General features: G+C 50.3%; 8 protein-coding genes across 8 annotated transcripts; 2 read left to right on the top strand and 6 right to left on the bottom strand.

The window, feature by feature from the left end:
* Positions 1–744: 744 nt before the first annotated feature.
* Positions 745–1,388, bottom strand: LAJ45_05767 (uncharacterized protein; the record flags this gene model as incomplete). The annotated part of the gene is made up of 6 exons (XM_046115336.1): positions 745–809; positions 883–952; positions 1,020–1,081; positions 1,143–1,176; positions 1,245–1,267; positions 1,346–1,388. 6 exons carry the CDS (start codon positions 1,386–1,388, stop codon positions 745–747), a joined length of 297 nt encoding a protein of 98 aa, XP_045971385.1.
* A 603-nt stretch (positions 1,389–1,991) lies between these two features.
* On the top strand, positions 1,992–5,183 carry LAJ45_05766 (uncharacterized protein; the record flags this gene model as incomplete). The annotated part of the gene is made up of 6 exons (XM_046115335.1): positions 1,992–2,009; positions 2,232–2,345; positions 2,439–2,454; positions 2,534–2,667; positions 2,747–3,565; positions 3,663–5,183. 6 exons carry the CDS (start codon positions 1,992–1,994, stop codon positions 5,181–5,183), a joined length of 2,622 nt encoding a protein of 873 aa, XP_045971384.1.
* Positions 5,184–7,388: 2,205 nt separating this feature from the next.
* LAJ45_05765 (uncharacterized protein) lies at positions 7,389–7,799 on the bottom strand (the record flags this gene model as incomplete). The annotated part of the gene is made up of 3 exons (XM_046115334.1): positions 7,389–7,467; positions 7,539–7,645; positions 7,701–7,799. The coding sequence occupies 3 exons, from the start codon at positions 7,797–7,799 to the stop codon at positions 7,389–7,391; spliced, it is 285 nt and encodes a 94-aa protein (XP_045971383.1).
* A 2,186-nt stretch (positions 7,800–9,985) lies between these two features.
* LAJ45_05764 (uncharacterized protein) lies at positions 9,986–10,792 on the bottom strand (the record flags this gene model as incomplete). Its single annotated transcript, XM_046115333.1, has 3 exons — positions 9,986–10,363; positions 10,449–10,699; positions 10,759–10,792. 3 exons carry the CDS (start codon positions 10,790–10,792, stop codon positions 9,986–9,988), a joined length of 663 nt encoding a protein of 220 aa, XP_045971382.1.
* Positions 10,793–11,545: 753 nt separating this feature from the next.
* LAJ45_05763 (uncharacterized protein) lies at positions 11,546–12,740 on the top strand (the record flags this gene model as incomplete). Its single annotated transcript, XM_046115332.1, has 5 exons — positions 11,546–11,642; positions 11,706–11,779; positions 11,858–11,977; positions 12,032–12,421; positions 12,495–12,740. The coding sequence occupies 5 exons, from the start codon at positions 11,546–11,548 to the stop codon at positions 12,738–12,740; spliced, it is 927 nt and encodes a 308-aa protein (XP_045971381.1).
* A 746-nt stretch (positions 12,741–13,486) lies between these two features.
* On the bottom strand, positions 13,487–16,602 carry LAJ45_05762 (uncharacterized protein; the record flags this gene model as incomplete). The annotated part of the gene is made up of 3 exons (XM_046115331.1): positions 13,487–13,660; positions 13,751–16,249; positions 16,354–16,602. The coding sequence occupies 3 exons, from the start codon at positions 16,600–16,602 to the stop codon at positions 13,487–13,489; spliced, it is 2,922 nt and encodes a 973-aa protein (XP_045971380.1).
* Positions 16,603–17,848: 1,246 nt separating this feature from the next.
* LAJ45_05761 (uncharacterized protein) lies at positions 17,849–18,572 on the bottom strand (the record flags this gene model as incomplete). The annotated part of the gene is made up of 3 exons (XM_046115330.1): positions 17,849–18,170; positions 18,233–18,339; positions 18,399–18,572. The coding sequence occupies 3 exons, from the start codon at positions 18,570–18,572 to the stop codon at positions 17,849–17,851; spliced, it is 603 nt and encodes a 200-aa protein (XP_045971379.1).
* Positions 18,573–20,254: 1,682 nt separating this feature from the next.
* Positions 20,255–20,762, bottom strand: LAJ45_05760 (uncharacterized protein; the record flags this gene model as incomplete). The annotated part of the gene is made up of 3 exons (XM_046115329.1): positions 20,255–20,393; positions 20,457–20,551; positions 20,643–20,762. 3 exons carry the CDS (start codon positions 20,760–20,762, stop codon positions 20,255–20,257), a joined length of 354 nt encoding a protein of 117 aa, XP_045971378.1.
* Between the last annotated feature and the right edge of the window lie 1,033 nt (positions 20,763–21,795).

Below are 21,795 nucleotides of genomic sequence, written 5' to 3'. Positions count from 1 at the left end.
GAAAAGAAGCAAGAAAAGAGCAGAGCAGTCTTTGGGGATACGTGGGGCTGTATCCTCGGGGGGCTGTCTCTGATGGGGGGAGGGTTGGAGTGTGTGGGAGTGAGAGAAGGGAGCCAGATAGAGCTTTCCCTGGGGGTTGCGGCTACGCTTTGTCTGAGGCTTGGCCAAGCCGACCATCCATGCCAAGACAGGCTTGCTTTTGTCAGCAGCAACAGCGGCGGAACGAACGACGCGATGGCAACTGCTGATCTCTGGGGTCCCCCGGCGTGGGGGACGCGTGGATGGAGCGAGAAGGGGCATCCTGGATTGCTTCTAGATGGGAGGTTCTGCTACAGGCTCAATTGCGGGATGGGGCGTCGCGCGTGAAAGAACACAATATGGAGCTGAAGATATGATATTTTCGCGATAGATAGGTAACCTACAGTACTGTATTCAAACTCCCCAGACAAGATAAAGAAAAGAATCATTGCTATGAATTACACCACGAAACCCAGCAGCTTACATGTTGTTCGATTCCCCACCCAAACCACCGACAACAACAACTCCCAAGCAAAAGTAGAGACTGGAGGAAAAACTAATAGTATATGGCCTCATCATGCTTACTCAACTCAACTCACATAACAAATAAAAAAACACATATGGAAGAAAAAAGCCAGGTTTTCTTTTCTTTCTTCGTCTCTTGCTCTTGCTATCTTCCCCGTTTCATCTCAACCTATAAAAAAATTCCTGTGGGAGCTAGGTGAATTATGCGGTCTTAAAGAGGAGGACAGCGAGGTTGCCGACATAGAAGTATATAAAGTGCTTAGTCTCTTTACGTACCCAAACCATTAGCAGCCACCCATAGACTCTTGAATTCTCGAATTGAGGGAGGGGGATATATACCGTGGGTGACAAAGCTTCCAAAATTCCTGCCGACAATGCAGTGCCATGTGTTGCCGTGCTTTTGGTCAAACTGCGTGTAGTTTGTAAGCTCCTGTCTACAATGAGGGGGGCGGCTATGGGGGGGGGGGGTAACTAACTTCCTTCTTGATGTACTGGGCAATGTCCTTCTCGACGTTGTTTGTGAGGACGGCTGCCTTGGCTATAGCACGGGTGTTATATTAGCACTAGAGGCAATAGTAGTGGGGAGGAGATAGTAATACCAATTGAGAGAGCTTCGGCCTCCATCTCTTCCGTCTACATGTCCGTCTACAATGTTAGAGCTGTGCCAATGTCACCTTGGAGCGTCCGTTGCTTTCTCGTACCATATCTACGCTCTTGACTTGGGCTGTTGGACAGTCAGTTTAAACCGTGTAGCAAAAATGAGTGGGGGAGGGGGGGGGGGGGGGGCGTGGGAGGATCTTACTCTTCTGAGCTGCGGTCTCGTTGCTTGAGGCTGGAGCCGACATTGCTAGTGGGTTATGGACGAGTGATTGGTAGGTTGGTTGTGAGGATATAGAGAGAGGAGTGGGTGGTAGTCGTAGTGGTAGTGGTAGCAGTTAAACGAGAGAGACGAGAGATGATAACAAAGAGAGGATAACGTGCGTGTGGGGGGGGGGGGGGGGGGTGGGGAGAGATGTGGAGAGATGAAGAAGAAGGGGGTCTTTGTTTCCTTAGCTAGTAGTAGTAGTAGGGGGAGAAGAGCAGAAGAGAAGAAGAGGGAGAGGAAGGGAAGGGAAGCCTCTCAGGCAATCTAGGTAGGTAGTTGTTGAGATTAAAGCCAGAGGGAGGCCCCGACACCCACGCAGCCCTTCCCCCCCTAGTAAAGTAGCACGATGCTGCACATCACTGTTCCGTTCTTTCTTTTCTTCGGGGCCAATTAATCCAGGCCCCTCTGCGAGTCTACTGATGGGGGAATGTCTATTATTTACTCTACTCTTGGTGTTGAATTCGCCATATCACATCTCTCTTTTTCTCTCTTTGCTGATCTGCTCTGATCTGCTCGCTCCCCCTGAGATTCTCGCAAGTTCCTTTGTTAAAACAGGCCATGCATACGCAGACGAGGGATTGGCATGGCCATGGGGAATTACGTAACCCAGTGCTTATCATGCAGCCTCACGCTAAAAAAAAAATCCATGCTTGGGGAAAACCACAAAAAAAAAGTATTCGCATCCAACCACCAACCACTGCGCTCATTCATCCATCCATTCATTCATTGACTGACCAGCCAGTCAGCCAGCCAGCCAGTCCAGGTTCCAAACTAAACCACCACCACCACCACCACAAAAATTTCATCCAAACCACCATTAAAGGCCCCAAATCTCAGCACATCACAGATTGATAGACAGACCCATTCCCAATTGACCCTCTTCAAAACCACCACCACCACTTCGCTCTCCCGCCCCCCCCAAAATCTGCCCGGAAATGTAAGCTCTCTTCCCCACGATCCCTCCCTCCCCCACCCGTTCTGCAGCAGCAGCAAGCAAGCAAGCAAGGAACTTACACACACACAATAACAGGTCAACCCGTATCTTTGTCCGCGGCCTCCCCCCCACCTTCACCGAGTCCGACTTCCGCGCCCACTTCTCCGCGCAGTCGCCCGAAGCAATAACAGACACCAAGCTGATCCCGTCCCGTCGCATTGGATATGTGGGCTACAAGACGAACGCCGATGCCGAGCGCGCCGTAAAATACTTCAACAAGACCTTTATCCGCATGTCTCGCATCTGGGTCGAGCTTGCGCGCCCTGTACGCCACCTTCCACCTTCTCCCCCTCCCGCCCACCTTCCTTCCTTCCCCCCCACTAATTGTGCAACAACAACAATAGGTTGCAGACGCAGAGCTCCCCAGAGCATGGAGTAAGCACACCCCCGGGTCTACGGCGTACAAGCGTAAACATGAAGCACAGGAGGCCGCCGCCGCTGCTAAGACGGACGGCGCAAAGCGGAAGAGAGGCGAAGCGCCGGCGCCGGCGCCGGAGGACCCAAAGCTGAAGGAGTTTTTGGAGGCAATGGCGCCAGTATCCAAGTCAAAGACGTGGGCGAATGAGGATCTGGCGACGTTTGGACAGGGCGCGGCGGCGCCGGCAATGGACACTGTTGCGGTGGTAGAGGCGGGAGAGAGTGACGATGAGTACGAGAGTATTCCGGTCAAAAAGAAGGAGAAGAAGGAAAAGAAGGAAAAGGCGCCGGAGGGTAGGCCGCAGGAGAATGAGCCACAGGAGGATGTGGAAATGAAGGGTGCTGAGGAAACCAAGGAGACTGAGGCGGTAGAGGCGGAACCGGCGGCGCCAGTCTCAGATGCGGACTGGTTGAGGTCCAAGACGAGCCGATTGTTGGACCTGACGGACGACGTGGATGCGGAGATCGCGAGAGTGACGCTAAACGATAATACAACGTCCCAGGCGCCTCCACAGAGAGCTCCAGCCGCGCAAAGCGAATCTGAGGAATGGAAAGGCATTGATGGGGAAATGACCGAACCCGTCAAAGCCGAGGAATCAGAAGAGGAGGAGAAAGGCACAACTGAGGAAGAGGCCGCCTTTGAGACGATATCCAAGAGCGGGCGACTATTCTTACGGAATTTATCATATTCGATTACCGAAGATGATCTTCGGGAACATTTCAAAAAGCACGGCGATTTGGAAGAGGTAAGATTTCAATTCCATTTTGGGGTGGTTGCGGTCAATGATTGATCTACGACCAACGATCCCCAAATCATTTTTCCCAGCAACTAACAACCATCAGGTGCATCTCCCAATTGATAACAAAACCAACGCCTCCAAAGGCTTTGCCTACATCCAATACACAAATCCTATCGATGCTGTCGAAGCCTTCAAGCACCTTGACCGCAAGATCTTCCAAGGCCGCCTCCTACACATTCTCCCCTCAGCCCCGAAGCGTGAGAACCGCCTTGACGAATACGCCCTCTCCAAGCTCCCTCTCAAAAAGCAACGCGAGCTCAAGAAGAAAGCCGGCGCCGCAACATCCCAGTTCAACTGGAACAGCTTGTACATGAGCGCCGACGCCGTCATGTCCTCTGTTGCCGACCGCCTCGGCGTATCCAAAGCCGAGCTCCTCGACCCCACCTCCTCCGACGCCGCCGTGCGCCAGGCCCACGCCGAAACCCACGTCATCCAGGAGACCAAGGCCTACTTCCGCGCCCAGGGCATCGACCTCGACGCATTCAACAAGAAGGACCGCGACGACAAGGTCATCCTCATCAAGAACTTCCCCTACGGCACCAAAACCGACGAGCTCCGCAAGATGCTCTCCGAGTTCGGCCAGCTCGGCCGCGTCCTCATGCCGCCCTCCGGCACCATTGCAATCGCAGAATTCCTTGCCGCCCCCGCCGCCCGCGTCGCATTCGCAGGCCTCGCCTACCGCCGCTTCAAAGACAGCGTCCTCTTCCTCGAGAAGGCACCCCGCGGCCTCTTCACCGCCTCCTTCGACCCCACACAAGCCAACCCCAACGCCACGCAGCTCGCCGCCGCAGCCGCAATCTCCTCCGCCAAGGACGCAAAACCATCCGCCGGAGACCTCCTCAGCACCGAAGACGCATCCGCCGACACCTCAACCCTCTTTGTCCGCAACCTCAACTTCTCAACAACCAGCGCCCTCCTCGCAGACACATTCCGCCCCATCGACGGCTTCATGTCCGCGCGCGTCAAGACAAAGACGGACCCCAAGAAGCCCGGCCAGGTCCTCTCAATGGGCTTCGGCTTCGTCGAGTTCCGCACCAAGGCCGCGGCCGAGGCCGCCCTCGCCGCAATGGACGGCTTCGTCCTCGAGGGCCACAAACTGCTCATCAAGGCCTCGCACAAGGGCCTCGACGCCGCCGCCGAGCGCAAGAAGGCCGATACGGCGAAGAAGGACGCGAGCAAGCGCACAAAGATCATCATCAAGAACCTGCCCTTCGAGGCCAGCAAGAAGGACATCCGCGCGCTGTTTGGCCACTATGGTACGCTGCGCACTGTGCGTGTTCCTAAGAAGTTTGGTGGCGCGACGAGGGGTTTTGCGTTTGCGGAGTTTGTGACGAGCCGGGAGGCGGAGGGCGCGATGGAGGCGCTGAGGGATACGCATTTGTTGGGGAGGAGGCTGGTGCTGGAGTATGCGGCGCAGGAGGCGGCGGATGCGGAGGAGGAGATTGAGAGGATGGGGGAGAAGGTGGCGAGGCAGACGGGTGCGGTGGCGCTGCATAAGTTGAGGGCGGATAGGAAGAGGAAGGTGGAGATTGCTGGGGATGGGGGCGTGGAGGAGGAGATGTAGTGGACTGGCGGGGTTGTTTGCGTTGGTGTTTGTGTTTATCTTGTATATAGCAAAAGTTTTATGGGATAGGGAGTTCATAATAGTAATGGTTTTTCCCGCGCTTGTTGGCTTGTTTTGGGCGTGGAGCTCAGTTGTAAAATAACTTGGATACCACAAAATAAAGTGCTTTGAACCACATTATATACCAGTATATACTCACTCTTTAGAATCGTAAATGAGATGCGTTCTCTCATGAGCAAAGGTGCAGAATATCCACCTAAGTCCCACACCAGCGCAAAGCGTCCCGGGTGATGGGGTAAGAAATGATATATCAAGCATCCTCACAACTTCAATCACACACCCCCGTATACTCAAGCTGTATACGAGCTGGTTCTAGGGCTTTATCCCGTTAATATGAAGAAAATCATCATTCCAGCGGTTTCTAGGGTCGAGTGAGAGCTCATGATGAAGCCCACCTGTATCCACGATTAAATACCATAACGAAGTGTAACCGTGGGTGGGTCAGTAATTTGTTCATTCAGGTCTCGCTCTAAAGGTGCACAACCGTGATGAGTGCAGACGATTATAACACGCAAACCTTAGCAGAGAGAGAGAAGGCGAGTGATATTTTGTGAATCCGGGATAATTGATTGATTGATTGATTCATTAGTATGAATCTGGAATATGTACAGCAGTATATCCATTTGTGGGAAGATCTCTATAGTGAATGATTGTCCATTTTTTTTGTATGAATCTTTCTCATTTTCATTTTTTGTTGCGTGAGAGGAGAGAGGTTGGAATAGAGTAGGGAGTGGCCGGTCAGGGTTGGGTGAGGGACATGGGCGTAATTTATCAGAACTCGGCGCCAAGCCCGTATCAAACTTTAATTTTCAAGCTTATGTGGGTCGACTATAATACTTTTATTTAGCCTAGCTACATGTAGGGTCGGTCTTTCCGTCGTCCTTAGAGACGGTGATTTGTCACGTAGACATACAAGCGCCTAAAGACCTAACCTCATGCCCCGTTTTGCGATTTGCGATTATTGTTCCTAGAGCTCTACTGTGACCCCCAAAACGATTGGGGTTGAGAACAACTCACTAAAGATCTAACGCCTAGAGCTGTGATGCCTCGTAGATAGATCGTACTAGCCATTCAATAATACGTACATCCTTTCATGATCATCACCGTTAGGAAGCCAGAGAGAGGCCGTTACATGCGCCCAAGCCACCACCGTTCCACTTGAGTCTTCACGGGAGCTTGCTTGGGAAAAGACTCTTTGTCGTCTGGCTGTGCCATGAGTTCGAATGCCAGAAATGTAAGGTTCAAGTATTGGCCCTAAGTAAGATACATGTATGAGTATTGTGATACAGCAGGACAAGGAGCATGGGAAGGATAAATGACTTTATCCCGTCTAGATACAGGCGCATGTGGCCTATATATACATACACAAACGTCCCCACCAGATTACACAGTAGGGCCTAGCCAAGAACCATATATACGTAGAGCCAGTTGTAGTGATTGTCATAAGTATAGAGGAGTTCCTGCCCAGTGCTGTGGGGGTGATTGAGCTCGTGCTTTGAGATGTCTCTATGTTGGCTTTGCTTTGTAATTCGTCCTAGCCGATGTCTCATAGGAATTCAATCCTGCCGAGATAGCGCACCGGGGAGTGGTGGAATAATGGACTGGCAATAGGTGGTCAGATAAACAAACCAAGTGCTAGCCGACGAAGGGGAGAGAGCTAGATAGCTGGCTCCATCTCAAAGTATCTCCTCTAGCAAAATAAATCGTTCCAGGTGAATCCTTAGAGGAAACTTCGATTGAGAGTAGTCACCTTCACCCATTTTTCCAATAACCACACAAAGCACATCCTCACCTGCTCATCTTGAGGGGTCCGATGTAGAATTCTAAGAAGAATAAAACAGCCAGCTAATTCGATAGCTAAACGTTGTCTTGTAACTCAGTGTACACACAATTAAATGTGCACTTAATTAATCTACCCGAAACTTGGCCTGCGTCCGCTTCTGCACTATAATCTCGACCCCACAAAACAAGCCAGATCTACATGCCGTTGCAAAGTGCACTTTCATCACAATTACAATTATCCTAGAAGCAAAAGGCAACATAAAAAAATACGGTCTAGATGGCCCGCTCCATGCGTGTATGTAAGAATAGTCCTCCTTCACTTTCTCTCCAAATATCAACACCCCAACCGTATGCCCCCTATTTCTACAAGGTCTTCGCGCACTCATTAAACTTATTATTTTTACAGACTGTATCGGACGTTCCACATCCCGTTGTCGTCCCACTGCGTGCATAGAACTCATCAGCATATATCCAACTAGAAGAAACGGGAAAGATAGAGAAGAATAAACATACATGCACTTCTTGCAGTTCGCCGCAAACGTTGCCGAGTCCTTGTTCTCAATCTGGTAGAACGCGATCCCCTGCGGTGTGTCGTACGACACCGTCAAACAGCTCGTGTACTATCTATTATATTAGCTAGTTCTTCACACCCAGGAACAGAAGAGGAAGGCATACGCTAAAGGCCTGTGCACTATCAGCCGGTGCTGGTACTGGTGCTGGAGCAGCATTGATGAGTGCGGTGAGAGAGAGGAGGAGCACGGTCGTGAGCTGCATTTTTGATGAAGGTTTTGGAGTTTATGGGGTGGTTTTTATTCACAAACTGACAGATTAGCAGACTGACTGACAGACACAGTGACAGACAGCAGCATATATATATATGTGTGCTCAGGCTCCTAGCTAGGAAACCAATGGGAGATATCAATACTTAGACAGTATCTACATACATATTGCCCGATTTTGCGATGTCTTGAATATCGCGCGGTCGGTATGCAGGACCACGTATAGCGCGTATGCCTAAACCCTTCAGCCCTGTATCGGAATGGGGCTATCGCGGGCTACTGGCAAATATTGTTTTCGCTCAAGTAAGTCGAAAAATTGGTAGAGCAATCATTGGTTGTGAGTTTTGTATGCATTCTTTTCTGGGCTGAGGTAGGTATTGTAAGTAGGCACAGGGATACTTGCGGAGGGGAAGCGAGTACGAGCACCTATTTAGGCCTTACGTGCGGTATAAATAGAGCGAGATAGCTTAGCTACCCCAAGCTAGTGGCTAATATATATTTGCGTGCAGCGCAGAAGAGCGAGATCTACTCTAGCCAGCCTAGCTAGGCCTGGGCTACTTCACTAAATAGTAGAATCGAGTAAAAAAAGTCGACCCTACATCCCAAAGACGAGGATCCACTACCATATCGATCATCCAGCTCGCATGATATCCAACCCCAAGGCTGAAAAAGCTGCTCCAAAACGAGATCCTACCTTATCATCATGTGCACCACCCAGCACCAACCCAGTAACCCAGCACCGCACAACCGATCACACTCAGATATATATTTACCACTAGCTTTCCCAGCTCCACTCCATTCCACGTTTTTCTATTTCTTCCAATTGGAACATTGCCGTGTGCTTTTAGTTAGGGCTACCTACATCCAGATCCGATCCCTGTAGTTGCTTTAGTTACACACAGAGGAATGCTGACATGCCAGCTGGCTGCCGACCGATCCGGGTAAAGAAGGGTAAGGGTAAGAGTAGCGTAGTGAGCTAGGGCAAGGGCACGTCATTCCTGCCTGCCTGGAATCGAGGTCATTAGAGTAAGGCTCGAGAGGGTTGGTTATGGGCTCTTGGCACGGGCGGTGAGTGATCGCTTGTGAAGTAGTAATTGAGCGGGCTTGTGCTTTCACGTGATGAGTAGTGGGAGTGCTGGAACCCTAACCCATTGGTTGGGTTGGTCGGTCCAAGTGCAGAGATCTATATCGCGGTCCATTATACCAGGGATCCGGGTATTCGTATATTGCAGGTTTCTGGCCGTCAATGGTCGCGTTAGCTTCTGCGGAGAGAGAAAGATCAGAGACAACTTGTCATCCACTAGCGAATACAATCATGATTCATGGTCCGAAGCGAATCCAAACAGAACCCTTAGGTTAGGATTAGTGTATACCCACCGGTATAACTATAAGCTGATTTACAGCGGTGGGTAATAAGTCATCGGACGACCTAGCCACAATTTTGCCTGCAAACGCGTATTTTGGTGGTGTTCCGTCTGATGACTTATTACCCACCGCTGTACATTTGAGGTCTGCATTCAATGGGGGTGCTTCAGTGATAATGGACTCGGATATTACCATTCTTTTTTTTTTTTTTAATAGACACTTGCTTGGTTAATCTGTATGTACCTACCATACTCTCTATCTGCTTTTTCTCTAACACTCAAAAGGAGCTGTATTACAATTTACAACATCACGTCCGGCCTCCTCCCACAAATAGGATTTGTTACGCGTTGGGTAATCAATGCTTCTGCTCGGGTGTGGGCGGCGTGAATAATGCTTAAATATATGCGTGGCAGCCCGAGTTCTTTAGATCTGGTGGTATGGAAGACATTTGTTGGTGATTTGATCAATTGGCTTTTTAAGCTCTTGCATATGTATTTAGAAATGATGGGCATTGGTACTGAGCTTATATGTATCCTTTGGGAACGGCAATGCGGGGGGGATTCAATGATTCAGGTGCCGTGTTTCACGAAACTAGTGCGGAGATGATAATGGTATCAATCCAGCTGTTAATATCCACCGCTTTGGAGTGGGGTTTAAAGCGTAAGTCATAAGCCAGCTACAATACTTGTAGGCAGTAACCACTTTTGGGGGCCGAAACATCCAGGTATCTATACACCCCTCTACAACTCGCGCGATACCCAACATCTATCTTCCACACACGCCCATCTTCTACACACCCAACCACCAACCTACCAACTATAACCTCGCCTTCTCGCCCAACCCCTCCGGCAGCCCCAAAAACGCAAACATATAATGGAACCTATCACTCCCAAAAAACACACTCCTCTCCCCCCTCGAGTTCGTCACCACAAACCACGGCGCGCCAAACGCCCCGTTCTCCAGCGCCTCCTTCGTGTTATCCTGCAGCTGCTTCTTCCACCGCGGGTCCTCCGCCGCCTGTAGCACCCTCTCCAGCTCGCCCGCGGCGGGGAAGAGCGGCGCCCAGGCGGCGGAGAGCAGCGCGGGCTGGGAGATGTCGGTGTCGTTTTCCCACAGTGCTACCCAGGCGAGGCGGAAGGCTTCGTGGTAGACGGTGGGGTAGTGCGCTTTGATGTAGGTGAGGCCGCGTTGGGCCTGTTGTTAGGGTTAGGTTAGCTTATAGTGGTGCAAGGAGAGAGGTGGGATGAGGAGGGGAGGGGGAGGGGAGGGGGGGATGTACGCGAAGGGTGTTGGTGGGGAAGACGCTAGGGCGCTTGATGAGGTTGGGGAGGCCGAAGTAGCGCTTTGCGTGCTGGAGATCGATGTTGGAGTAGGCGGCTTTGGCGGGGAGCATCCATGGCGGCTGGTTCCCGCTGCCGGCATTGATGCCGCCGAGGAAGACGGGGATAAAGTCTAGCTCGATGTTGTGCGCCGTGAGAGCGACCTGGTGCTTGAGGAGGTGGACAAAGGCGAAGTAGGAGTATGGAGATACTGGGGAGAAGCGTTAGTATGTGAGGTAGGTAGGGCACGTAGGTGAGGGGAGGCGGTACCGCAGTCCAGGTAGCAGGTAATCTTTGACGACATAGTTGCGCGGATGGTGTAATTGATTGAGGACCTGAGGTGAGTTTGTGGTCAAGAGGTGATATGGGAATTGATACCTAGAAGAGCGTGTAGCTTCGACCGTGAGCTTTGGAACTTAGAGCTCGGTTCGTCTGACTAGGATTAGTAAAGCTGGGGTGCAGCCGAGGCTTAAGTGGACCCTGCAGGTCTGCAGCACATGAGTCCCACTGAGCGGTTCTTATTATTCTATAATCATATAAATAAGGGCTGTGTTTCACCACGATATTGAATTGGTGAGAGCTAGGGTAGTAAGAAGATATACTGATATTTCTATAGCTAGCTAGTAATAAATTGTCGCGAGTAATAAATAGTAGCTTAGTATTTCGCAACAAATACATCGTAACTAGTAGAAATAGTAGTTAGTAACCAATAATTAATAGCCAGTAGTAGTAACAGTACCCCGCAGCGCCATGGCAATATTCTTTATCCGCCCAAGAACTCAACACCGTCCAAATACCTATCTTATGCAGTCCGGTTAAGGCCCCAATACGGCGGTCCCTCACCACAGACTATCACTCGGTCCCAATTAATATCTCACAAGCCTTAGCTCAAGCGTTATTACTGATCAAGAGCCGAACCGAGGCCAGCGCCCCTTCTGTAGATCTGTGTAACCCCACGGTCCAGCTACATAATATCTCGACCAAAGAATCATTCCCATCCACACCAACCTCGGCCTCGAGCTCAATTACCTACCTCAGAACTCATTAAATTACCATCATGACCCAACCAACCCCCAAAGTCGCACTTGTCATCGGTGCCTCCCGCGGCATCGGTCGCCAGGTAGCCATTGACCTCAGCAAAGCTGGCTATACAGGTGTGTACTACCCTGCTCGCAAATGAGGTATCCTGATCATTGACACACTCGTGATAATAAAAGTTGTTGTGTCGGCCAAGAGTACGTCTGATGATGATGGGACAAAGCCGTTCCCGCCAGATCCGAACTCGAGAGATGTGCATGACTCCGCAAATCTACTTTTCATCTTCAATTCGTAGTCAGTCCGTAGCTAATAGGCCCGAGGGGTATATTAGTCCACGATCACGACGGTCGCGCGCGAGATCACAGAGCTCCATGGCGGGAAGGCCCTAGCTATTCCTGTGGACGTGCAGCATATCGAGAGCATTGAGGCGCTCATCTCCACAACCATTTCTGTACCTACCCCTCTCCTACAACCACCAGTCAGCCCACACTAATACACGCACCAGAAGCTCGGCCACATCGACACCGTAATCTACAACTCCGGCGCCATCTGGTGGGGCCCCGTCTCTACCACACCCTTGAAGCGGTTCCAGCTGCTGCAACGCATCAACCCCGAGGGCCTCTACAAGCTTATACAAACGCTCCTGCCCGTATTCGAGTCGCAAGGATGGTGCGCACGCGTTGTTGTCGTATCCCCGCCGATATATTCTCGCTTCTTCCGCGGGAAGACGGCGTATGCGATCGGAAAGGTGGGCATGAGCGTGCTGACGAAGGGGCTGGCGATGGAGTGGGAGGCGCAGGGGAGGAAGGAGATGGCCATCACGAGCATTTGGCCAGCGGCTGCGATCAGGAGCGGGGCGACTGAGGGGGTTGAGCTACGGGACTTGAGGAGCCCGGTATGTTGTTTCTTTCCTGCTTCCTGAAGATCTAGAGGGAGTGAAGGGTGCTGATTTGATGTGTGTCCTGGAGACGATATTCTCGGATGCGATACTAGCAATGCTGGAGGCGCCGACGAAGGTAGTCAATGGGCTATTAGACACGGATGAAGACTTTCTGAGGCGCCACAAGGGCGTGACTGACTTCTCGGGGTATGCACTGGTGCCAGGGAGCACGCCGAGGAGGATCATGCCGGCGGAGTTTCCAGATCTAACGGTCAAGGAGCAAGACGATGAAGGGGATAAGAGGGATAGTGCGAATTTGAGGGCGAAGCTTTGAGGTGTGGTTGTTGAGCTAGTGCCTGCACGGGGTGTCACTCGATGTTGTTTATTGCCCTTGCCTGCATGATATATCCATAAAACAAAGCTAGTTGATATCTAAGAAGTAACTGTGGAATTGACCAAACACTTGGTTTTATCGGGAGTGATCTTAGAGCAAAAGAGAACCAATGAACAAAGTCTATCGTGTATTCGAACAGATAGATTAAAGCAAAGCATGAATGGGAGAAGGTCTCTCTTATAGAAGTTACAGTCAGAGAGCAACTTGTTCTCTGGGACGGTACACGTATGCAGATTTCCAGTCTGACTTCTCTTTCATGTGGAGAGAGATGCTATCCCCACCTCCCTCACATCACCACTCGTGCCAATTAACAGACCACATTATGAGATTCGAAGTTGCCAATGATATTAGATCCTCGTAATATACAAAACAATAATACCAAATAGCGGCACAACCTCAAAATGCTGTATTGGCCCCCAAAATTTGTACAAGTTCCCCCTCCCCTCCACACAATCAATCCCTTTCAAAAATAAACGCCATTAACCATATGCTTACTCCAAAATAAAGATATATATGAAGAAACAAACTTGATCAGGACCCACAAGGAAAAAAAATCTCGAACCGGAAATGAGAGATAAAAAAAAGGTAGCATCCGTCCCAAATAAAAAAAGGGCATCTCATACAAAAAAAAGAAAGAAGACATGAAACAATTGGAAAGAAGGGGGAAAAGATAGAAAATGTAAGGCTTATACATCCACACTCCTTGCCACCCTCTTCCTCGGGCTTGTCCTCAGTCCCTGCTGCCCTTCGCGGTCTGCAGTACTCTTCCTCTTTCTCTTTGGCATGCTCGGCGAGGCCTCCACCGGTACAGGCACCGGCTCGGCTACAATTCCTTGACCATCACGGGGATATTTATCACGCTATATAACAAAAAGACACACGCACACATTAGTAGTCTACGTTTACCTCTTCCCATCAAGGGAGGAGAAGAAGGAAATTAAAGAACTCACATTCCGCAGCGACTTTCTTCTCGCCCGGCTCAGCTTCGCCCCTCCTGCTCCTTCCTTCTCCTCCTCCACTCCCTCCTCTGCTGAACCGTCACGCATGGCAACAACTTGGACAGCGTTGGGGATCTCTTGGTAGTGGACGGGTTCGGGAGCGCTGAGATCAGCGAGCATGTTCTCGGTTTCATCAGGCTTTTTGTGCCGTGAGGAGCGGCGCCGGAGATCAGACTTCTTGGAGACTTCTTCGAAGGTGTCTTCGAGCATAGTGGTTTCGACCGTGGTGTCAGCTTCAGCAGCCTTCTTTCTTCCTCGGACGCTCCGCTTTGGTACGGGCTCAGGCTCAGGCGCGGGTTCGGGCGCTTCTGATGGGTCGCGGATGGCTTTGCTCAACAGCATATCCAGATCTTCGACTTCGGGCTCGGGCTCGGGCTCCTTTCTGTTCCTCGAAGCTCTTGGTCGCAGCCTTAATTTTGGAGCCGAGTCTTCAATCATGATTGACTCAAGGGCTGATATCTCTGTTGTCTCTCCTACCATCGTGACTTCTTCCGCAACGGTTCTCCTAGTCTGCCTTCTGCTTCTGCTTTTGGGGGCATCCTGGCCGCTGGTTGAGTCCTCGGCATCGGTCTGCGCTTTCTCTGCCTCTGCAGCTAGACTCGTGCTCCTGGTCCTTCTAGAGGTGGTGTTCTTTTTAATTTCGAGAACACGAGCCGGGGTAGCCTGCAATTCCTCCTGCACAAGTTGGCGGGCACTAGCATCTAACTCGGGAGTGACTCGTGTAGCCTTCTTTCGTGGACTTTTCCTGGACGGCGTCTTGGACGCTGCTGGGGTCTTGGATAGTGCCGGTGTTTTGGACAATACTGGTGCCTTAGACAATACTGGTGTCTTGGATTTGGCTGTCGACTTAGGCACAGCAGGAAGAGGAGGAGCCTCTTCTTCAGGGAGAGTGGCTTCCTCCTTTCGTGACTTTCTTCGTCCCTTCTTGGCTGGTACCTCGGCGATTTCCTCAGGCTCGTCAAGTGCTGTAAGAGTAGACCCTCTCCTCCTAGTTGTAGGCTTGGGAACCATTGAAGGGGATTTTGTGGCAATTTCTCTGTCTTCAAAGAGCTGACGGAAGGGAATGTCCTTTGCATTTGAGGACTTACGCTTGCTGGCTGAGGTAGGCTGAGGTTCGGGCGTGAGTGTAGGTGTAGGCGTGGATCTTGATTTACGTTTGGACTGGTTCCTTGAAGACTTGATGGGGGGTTGGACTACGACCACCTCTTGTGTGGCCTCCTCGTCGGCGAGCTCCTCCATTTGTGGGGTTTGCTGCTCGATCATCGTTTCTTCCTGGTCTTCTGTTTGTTCGACCGCTGGTTCCTCTTGCTCTCCATGCTCCTCATCCTCCTCTTTCTCCTCCTGCTCCTCTTGCTCTATTTCCTCAACTACGGGTTCTGGTTCCTGCTCCGCTTCTTCGTCTACTTCCTCGTCCATCTCTTTTTCAGCCTCTATTTCTGCTTCTTCCTCTTCAGCCTGCACCTCTTCCTCCACTTCCTCGGCCACTAGTTCCATCTGTTGCTCCTCCCCCTCATCGTCTTCTTCATCTTCCTCCTGTACCATTGACAGCACAGCCCTCATTCCCTCATTCATGTCTTCCTCTTCTTCATACTCTTCTTCCATGCCTCTTTCCTTGAAGACTTCCATGACCGATCTCCTTGGACTACCAACCTTCTTTGGGCTATTCTTCAATATGTCCTCTGACTGTGCCAGTGCCTTCTCCCGTTGCTCTCCGCCAACTCCTTGGGTGAAGCCGCGGCTCAGTGTCCTATTCCACTCATCGACTAAAGCGATAGCTTTCTTCCATTCGGTTTCCAGCATCTCATTCTTAGCCACAAGTCTCGTAATCTCTGCTTCCTTCTCGGCCAGGTCCTCGAGTGGAACGTAGTTGGGCTGATTGAGCATCTCCTTAAGGCTAAACAGAACCTGATCCAACTCTGTCGTGAACTTGTCGAAGTCAGCCGGCGGGGCCACCACCGGCCGCTCCTCATCCTGATCCTCTTGAGCAAAATGATCATCATCTGGCAGGCCCTGGATCGCTTTGAGTGTAGAAAGGGTAGTTCGGACGAGGGCAATAAGATTATCGTTTTCGTCCGCCAGATTCTGACTCAGCGTAGTAAGGAAGTCCGCCGTCTCCTGTGCAATATTGGACGTCTCCTCTTCCGCCCGGGAAGAGGTATCGAGGTTGGCAGGATTGATAATTGTGCAGCTGGCAAGTTGGGCGCGTTGTCCCCGTGGCCGAGTGTCCGTGAGTCGTTCCTTCAGCTTCGTGATCTGGATATCACGTTTTCGGATGTCGTTTGCGCATTGCGTACGCACCTGCCCTAGGACCGTCTTGATCCGGGTTGCCTCATCGCGGAGTGTCCGTTGCGCGGCCTCCGATGTTCTGAGCGTATGGTCGAAGGAACGGGATGCTGACTCGAGTAGTCCGTTTCGCCGTGCTAGGTCTGCGTTCTTTGCCTTCAGAGATTCCTGTAAATGTCGTTCACCCGTTAGCTCCGTCATACTTTACCCGAGAGAAAAAAAGAGAAGGTAGAGAGAGAAAGAAAAGGCTCAGAAAAAAGGGTTAACAGTACAATAATCTCTGCCTGCTTCGTCTCCTGAGCTCTTAGCGACCTCAGTGTCATCGCCAACGACTCTCGCTCCTCCTCCTCCACATCTCGCCGAGCAATGAGCTCATGGATGATGTTGATGATCTTTGCGGGAGTGGTGTCATCCTCGGACGGCTTGTGGAATGGGATTGATTTTCCGCCTCGAAGAAGCCCACGTGACGCTAGCTGGTTATTGATGAGTTTTGCGGCCTGTTTGAGATCGCGGGGATCCATTGCGTGCGGTGGGTAACTCTCGTGGGAGGCCTATGGTGAGCGCGATGGTGTTGGAGGTCGTGAGAGGTGCAAAACAAATACAGGGGTGCGCGTTGCTATGGCAGCGGGTTTGGTGGGTTAGTAAGCACCGCGAGTGATGGAATGTGAATGTCTATAGAGATTTTGGAATGCGAATGTGGGTTGAGATGGTGTAATTTGATTAGGTGTTGTCGTAAGGTATAAAATATAAATGGGAGTTGGTGGTGTGGAGGGGCATAAAGAATGGTTGGAGGATCGATATCTGAAACAGACTACCTCCTGTTGGGTTGGGACAGAAACTACTACATGCTAGAACCAAGGAACAGGCGATGTATACCGCGATGCCCTAACAGCTATGGTAGCCCACACTACTGATTTGTAAAACCCTGAACTGCTTAATGACCACCAAGGTGTATGTTCCCTCAATCTAATAATCACAAAATATCACTCGATGCAATAGGTTCCCCGCTTCCCTGTTCCCACCAGGCTATATACTAGAGCGTTCCAACCTGGAGAAGCTCGACTATAAGAAAGATAATATGCCTATGGATGGCTATATCAAATCCAGAGAACCAATCCTTCTTGCCGGCCTTAAGTGCTCACTACATGTAGGGCCGCGCACTGATCACATCTGCTTAGCAACGATATGTATACGGATCGGCCATACACGTGGTTTAGGCCCTAGTACTCAAAGGCAATGCTCTTGTCAATGCCAACTCCGACGTCGATACCTTCCCCACGCCCCCCGCGAAATCCACCTTAGGCACCCCCTGCCATGAGCCTTTTGTAACAGACCTGTGTACGATCGTACACATAATATGTGACTCCACTACCTGTACAACCGTTCAACTTTCATACTCTAAGCGTTGCATGTTATTAAGGTGTAAAGTTGTGTTTAATATTTCAATAATACAAAAGCTAGTTTTCCATAGCGAGGCAAGCGCAGACAAATCAACTTTATATACCAAGCACAGCTAAATCTCAGAGCCCTAGCTGGAGAGCAGTCTCAACGCGACACAGTACTACTTGTAGTCAAAACCTTTCGCTCTATACAAGGTGTACTACAATCACGATCATCAAAACATCTCACAAATTTACCCGGTCACTGTCAAGTCCCGATGGAGCTAGCTATCCTTTCATACAAAAGTTTATTAGGTATTAAAATATTAAACTAATCCACCACCACGACCATCCACCACGACCACCATTCACCACATCACACATCTACTTAAGCTCCAGGAGCCTTGACTTCGGGAACCTTAACAGGGTTCTTGGCAGCATCGACGGATGGGGTCTCGGCGGTACCGGTAACATCATTGGCGTTGACGCTCTTGGGGGCTTCGACCTTGGGATCGGCCTTGGGGGTCTCGGGGGCCTTAGGAGCCTCGACCTTGGGGTCGACAGTCGTGGGGAGGCCGGTGACGGTATCTCTGGCATCCAGATTGCCATCCTCTTTGCAAACCGCGAACTCATCCTCCAAATGCTGGAACTCCGGACTACTCTCTGGCACGGCGTACCAGTAGTCAGGATTGGCCTTACCGAAGGATGTTCTAAACAGAGGTTGTTAGTACGAAGTAACTATCTATGACTATTGCAAGTGGAGACAGCTTACAAGCAGCTGTTGCACTTATTGATGAAATCCTGATGCTGGTTGGTAGGATCAGGCGTGGCGAAAGATCCCTCCTTCACTTGATTGTGGATGTCGGCACAGTTTTTGTACTGGAAAATCGTTAGTATTTAAGTCTGTTTAATTGAATGGATATGATGAATAAACTCACGTTGAACTCAGGAGCAGCAAAGTCCTTGGTGGTAACAGGTTGAGCGGCAGCATGTTCAGCAGCAGTACCAGTGGCATCGCTGTGAACAGCCTCAGTAGAAGGAACGTCCCCGATAGGAGCAGCGCTGACCATGGCCAAGAGGGCGGCGGAAAAGATGATGTTCTTGAACTGCATTTTGAAGGAATGTGTTGTTTGAAAGGAACTGTTTAAAAGAGGGTAATTGATCTGGTACTTTGCTTCTGGAGACTGAAGGAAGTTGATGAAGATGAGAATTGTCAGTTGCGGGCGATACTGGCGGTATTTATCCACTCGATTCTTCTCACAATCTTGCCCCCTATGAAGTCGATCTCATCCATTTACAACCTTCTCAAGGAAAGACCTCCGTTTGTACGAGATTCCCTAAAGCAATTCCCGGTTCGGAAATCAACGCCTGAATCATAACCCGTCCCGGCGGTCATTGCCGACTGCTACATCACCACAAACATTTTTACGCCCCGTAGTGTAGAATATTTCCTGTTCCAGACCCGAGTAACCCTAGCTATCCCCAACTGCAACTCGTCTTACGAAGCTTGATCCCAGTATGATCTGAGCTCCAGCTTGCCGAAGCTCTTTTCGAATCGAGCACCGAGTCCCGCAACAACTCTATTTCCTTTCTTTAATTCCTCGGGCTTGGCCCGTACTCCTTTTTAGCGGAAAGCCCTCTCGTCGTCGCCATCCTTTAGCAATAGGGGGCGTTTATCGTAAGGGGAGAGGTTCGAGCAACGAGCGAATGTCTTGCCCCGCGATCGTCAGGAACACCACGTTTGGCAAGCTCCACCAAATATTCTGTGGTGTCGTTGATGTCTTAACAAGCTCAGACACGCATAGCCGGGGTGTCCCAGATCGGCTAGTGCCTTGCGGATCTACAACACACACAAAGCGCTAGCGTTGATGGTCTAACCTCTCATCTCCGACCCGTGCTAAAAGAACTTGTTTGTTCTAGATGTTGCTTATCCCTTCGGTTTTCACCCCAGGTTTTCTTTTGGTTCGAGTCCACTATCGATAGAAACGGCATGTGCAAGAGAGAAGCTTTCTTGCTTTTCTTTCGTTCGCTCAAGAGAACAAGGGAGGGTGACTAAGATTCTACGGCCAGTCCTCTGTGTTTAAATCGAAATCAAGGGGCTCTACAGTGCGTACGAACGTTGGTTACAGCAGGCTATGTGTGTGTATGTAGTGGTGAGTTGAATGGAATATTCCGGAGGAAAGTTGTACGAAACTCTGTTTTGATAATTAGCGATAAATACACAAACGTCATTCTCGTATCGCTGCAATATTGAGCAATTATTTCACAAACTAGTAATTAGCAATTCGAATTGCGGTAGGATCCATCATGCCCTGTGCTGTTTATGGTTTGGGATGGCCCCGCAAGGTTGGAACCGCTGTAGGAAACCAGGCACTGTAGCACTGAATATCGAGTGAGATTCTATGTAGTACGGACAACTTAAGCCTAAATCCATAACCAACTAGTGGAATCAACTGCAGTACGAGTGTACCAACACCTCTGAGTGGATTTATCAGAACTACGGTCGGGCGATTGATGGCGATAGAGGTGGCGATGAACCATACCCGATTTCAAAGCCGCTCGATCGAAGAGTAAGGACGAAAGGCTGAAGCTATCATTACTGGATGTAGGTTGTCTGATTACGGTGTAACCTCTCAATATTATAGTATATACAATTCTCCAAATGGTAATTAAAAGTCGGACAATTAACAGTCGCTCTATGAATCTCTTCGGATGAATCCCATTGTATTCTGTTAGACCCAAAATTATTATTATTACAAAAATATTTAGTCTCATGATGTCCCCAGGGCTGGCGTCACGCTTCACACCCGGCAAACATCTTTCGGTAGCACTCCTTCGAGCTCTCTGGTACATTTGCAATTCTTCCATGCTTCCCAGCCGCGTCCTCGGGTTTATCGCTCCTGTGATGGCAGTACTCCATAAAGCCCTGGTTGCTACATTCAAGTCAGTCCCAGCCTCAGCGGGAAGGAAGAAAAACGACCAAGTCCAAGACTTACAAGCAACTTTGGCATTTCGCCAACAACTCTCCTTCTGCCCAGCTTGCCCGTGCAATGTCCGTTAATCTCTGCTGCAAAGTGGTGCAGGTATCAAACTGTTTGTCCCCAACGCACTGATTAGCGCCACCGCGTCTTCATCTGCCTAGAGATGTACATGTAGGTACCACTGGAGGAAAGGATAGTTACATCAAGGGTCAGGGGCCCAGCAAACGTGGTGACTGGTGCCGCGTTAGCACCCGCGACAGGAACAGCGTTGGTGCCGGCAATGGCCATAACAAAAGCGACAACAGAATATGTGATCTGCATTTTCGTTCTTTTAGAGGAAGTTCAGTCGTTATGTTTGTGGAGCGCGATGGAAGAAAAAAAAACTTCAACGACGTCTGTAACCGCGCTGGCAGTGGCACACACAACACACACGCATCCAACGCTCGCACACGTACGTATCGGCACCGGGTGTTCATTTAAGTAATCTCTAGTGCGAATCGATAAGATGCACGATAACTTCGATAGGGGGTCATGTGGGGAAAAAAAGAGAACGCCATATTGTGGAGATTATGTCTTGGCTCGGCCGAGGGCCCTTAGAAGGTGGGGAGCGCTCGTGACTTGTGCATTCTACATACCAAACTGAGGTTTCACTGACGTTTACGTATCTGCATTTAAAAAGTGTATGTACGATCTTTCTTGCCCTTGCTGAACGGGGGGGTATTTCTATTAGGTGTTTTATGCGCGGTTGCCGCCTGCATGGGGGTGAGAACTAGATCATGAAGAATCACTCAGCTCTTTGAGCGGCAGGCGCAATGCTTAAGTGTCTTGCCGACGGAACGGTGCATGCGTAGACAGAACAAACCTTAAACCACCTGACATTTCATCTCTTCCACAAACCCGACCTTCATAGACCACCACCTACCAACGACGGCATACCTATTCTGCCACCAAGTGCACACATGCATCCCGACATGGGATAATTAAGACTGTTGATACAGGAATTCAATTCCCTCGGCGCGCGTGAATCCGTGGATCCACTCCCCGCTCCACTACTACACAAAATGTATCTCATCCCCTCCCCTGCGTGATGAGGTTCATCTCGGGATACTCGTCGACGTCAGAAAATAACGAATGAATGTATTCACCCGCTCAAGAGGCTCCAAGAGCCAATCCACCGGTTGTCTGTATGTAATCACATCCTGCTCCTTCGCGTCAAGTGGGCTACCTTGGATACATGTAGTGGGAACTTTCTCTTATCCATTATCTTGTCACGTGTAGCTTTCAGCCCCCACTGAAAAGTTTGGTACCTTGAAATATTGACACATTATGCAAGGGGTACCTAGCCACTGACACC

This window comes from Morchella importuna (genome assembly GCF_003444635.1).
Source record: "Morchella importuna strain M04M26 chromosome Unknown Morimp01GS016, whole genome shotgun sequence".
In the NCBI taxonomy this organism is placed as follows: domain Eukaryota; kingdom Fungi; phylum Ascomycota; class Pezizomycetes; order Pezizales; family Morchellaceae; genus Morchella; species Morchella importuna.
This window is presented reverse-complemented; position numbering and strand designations above follow the sequence as displayed.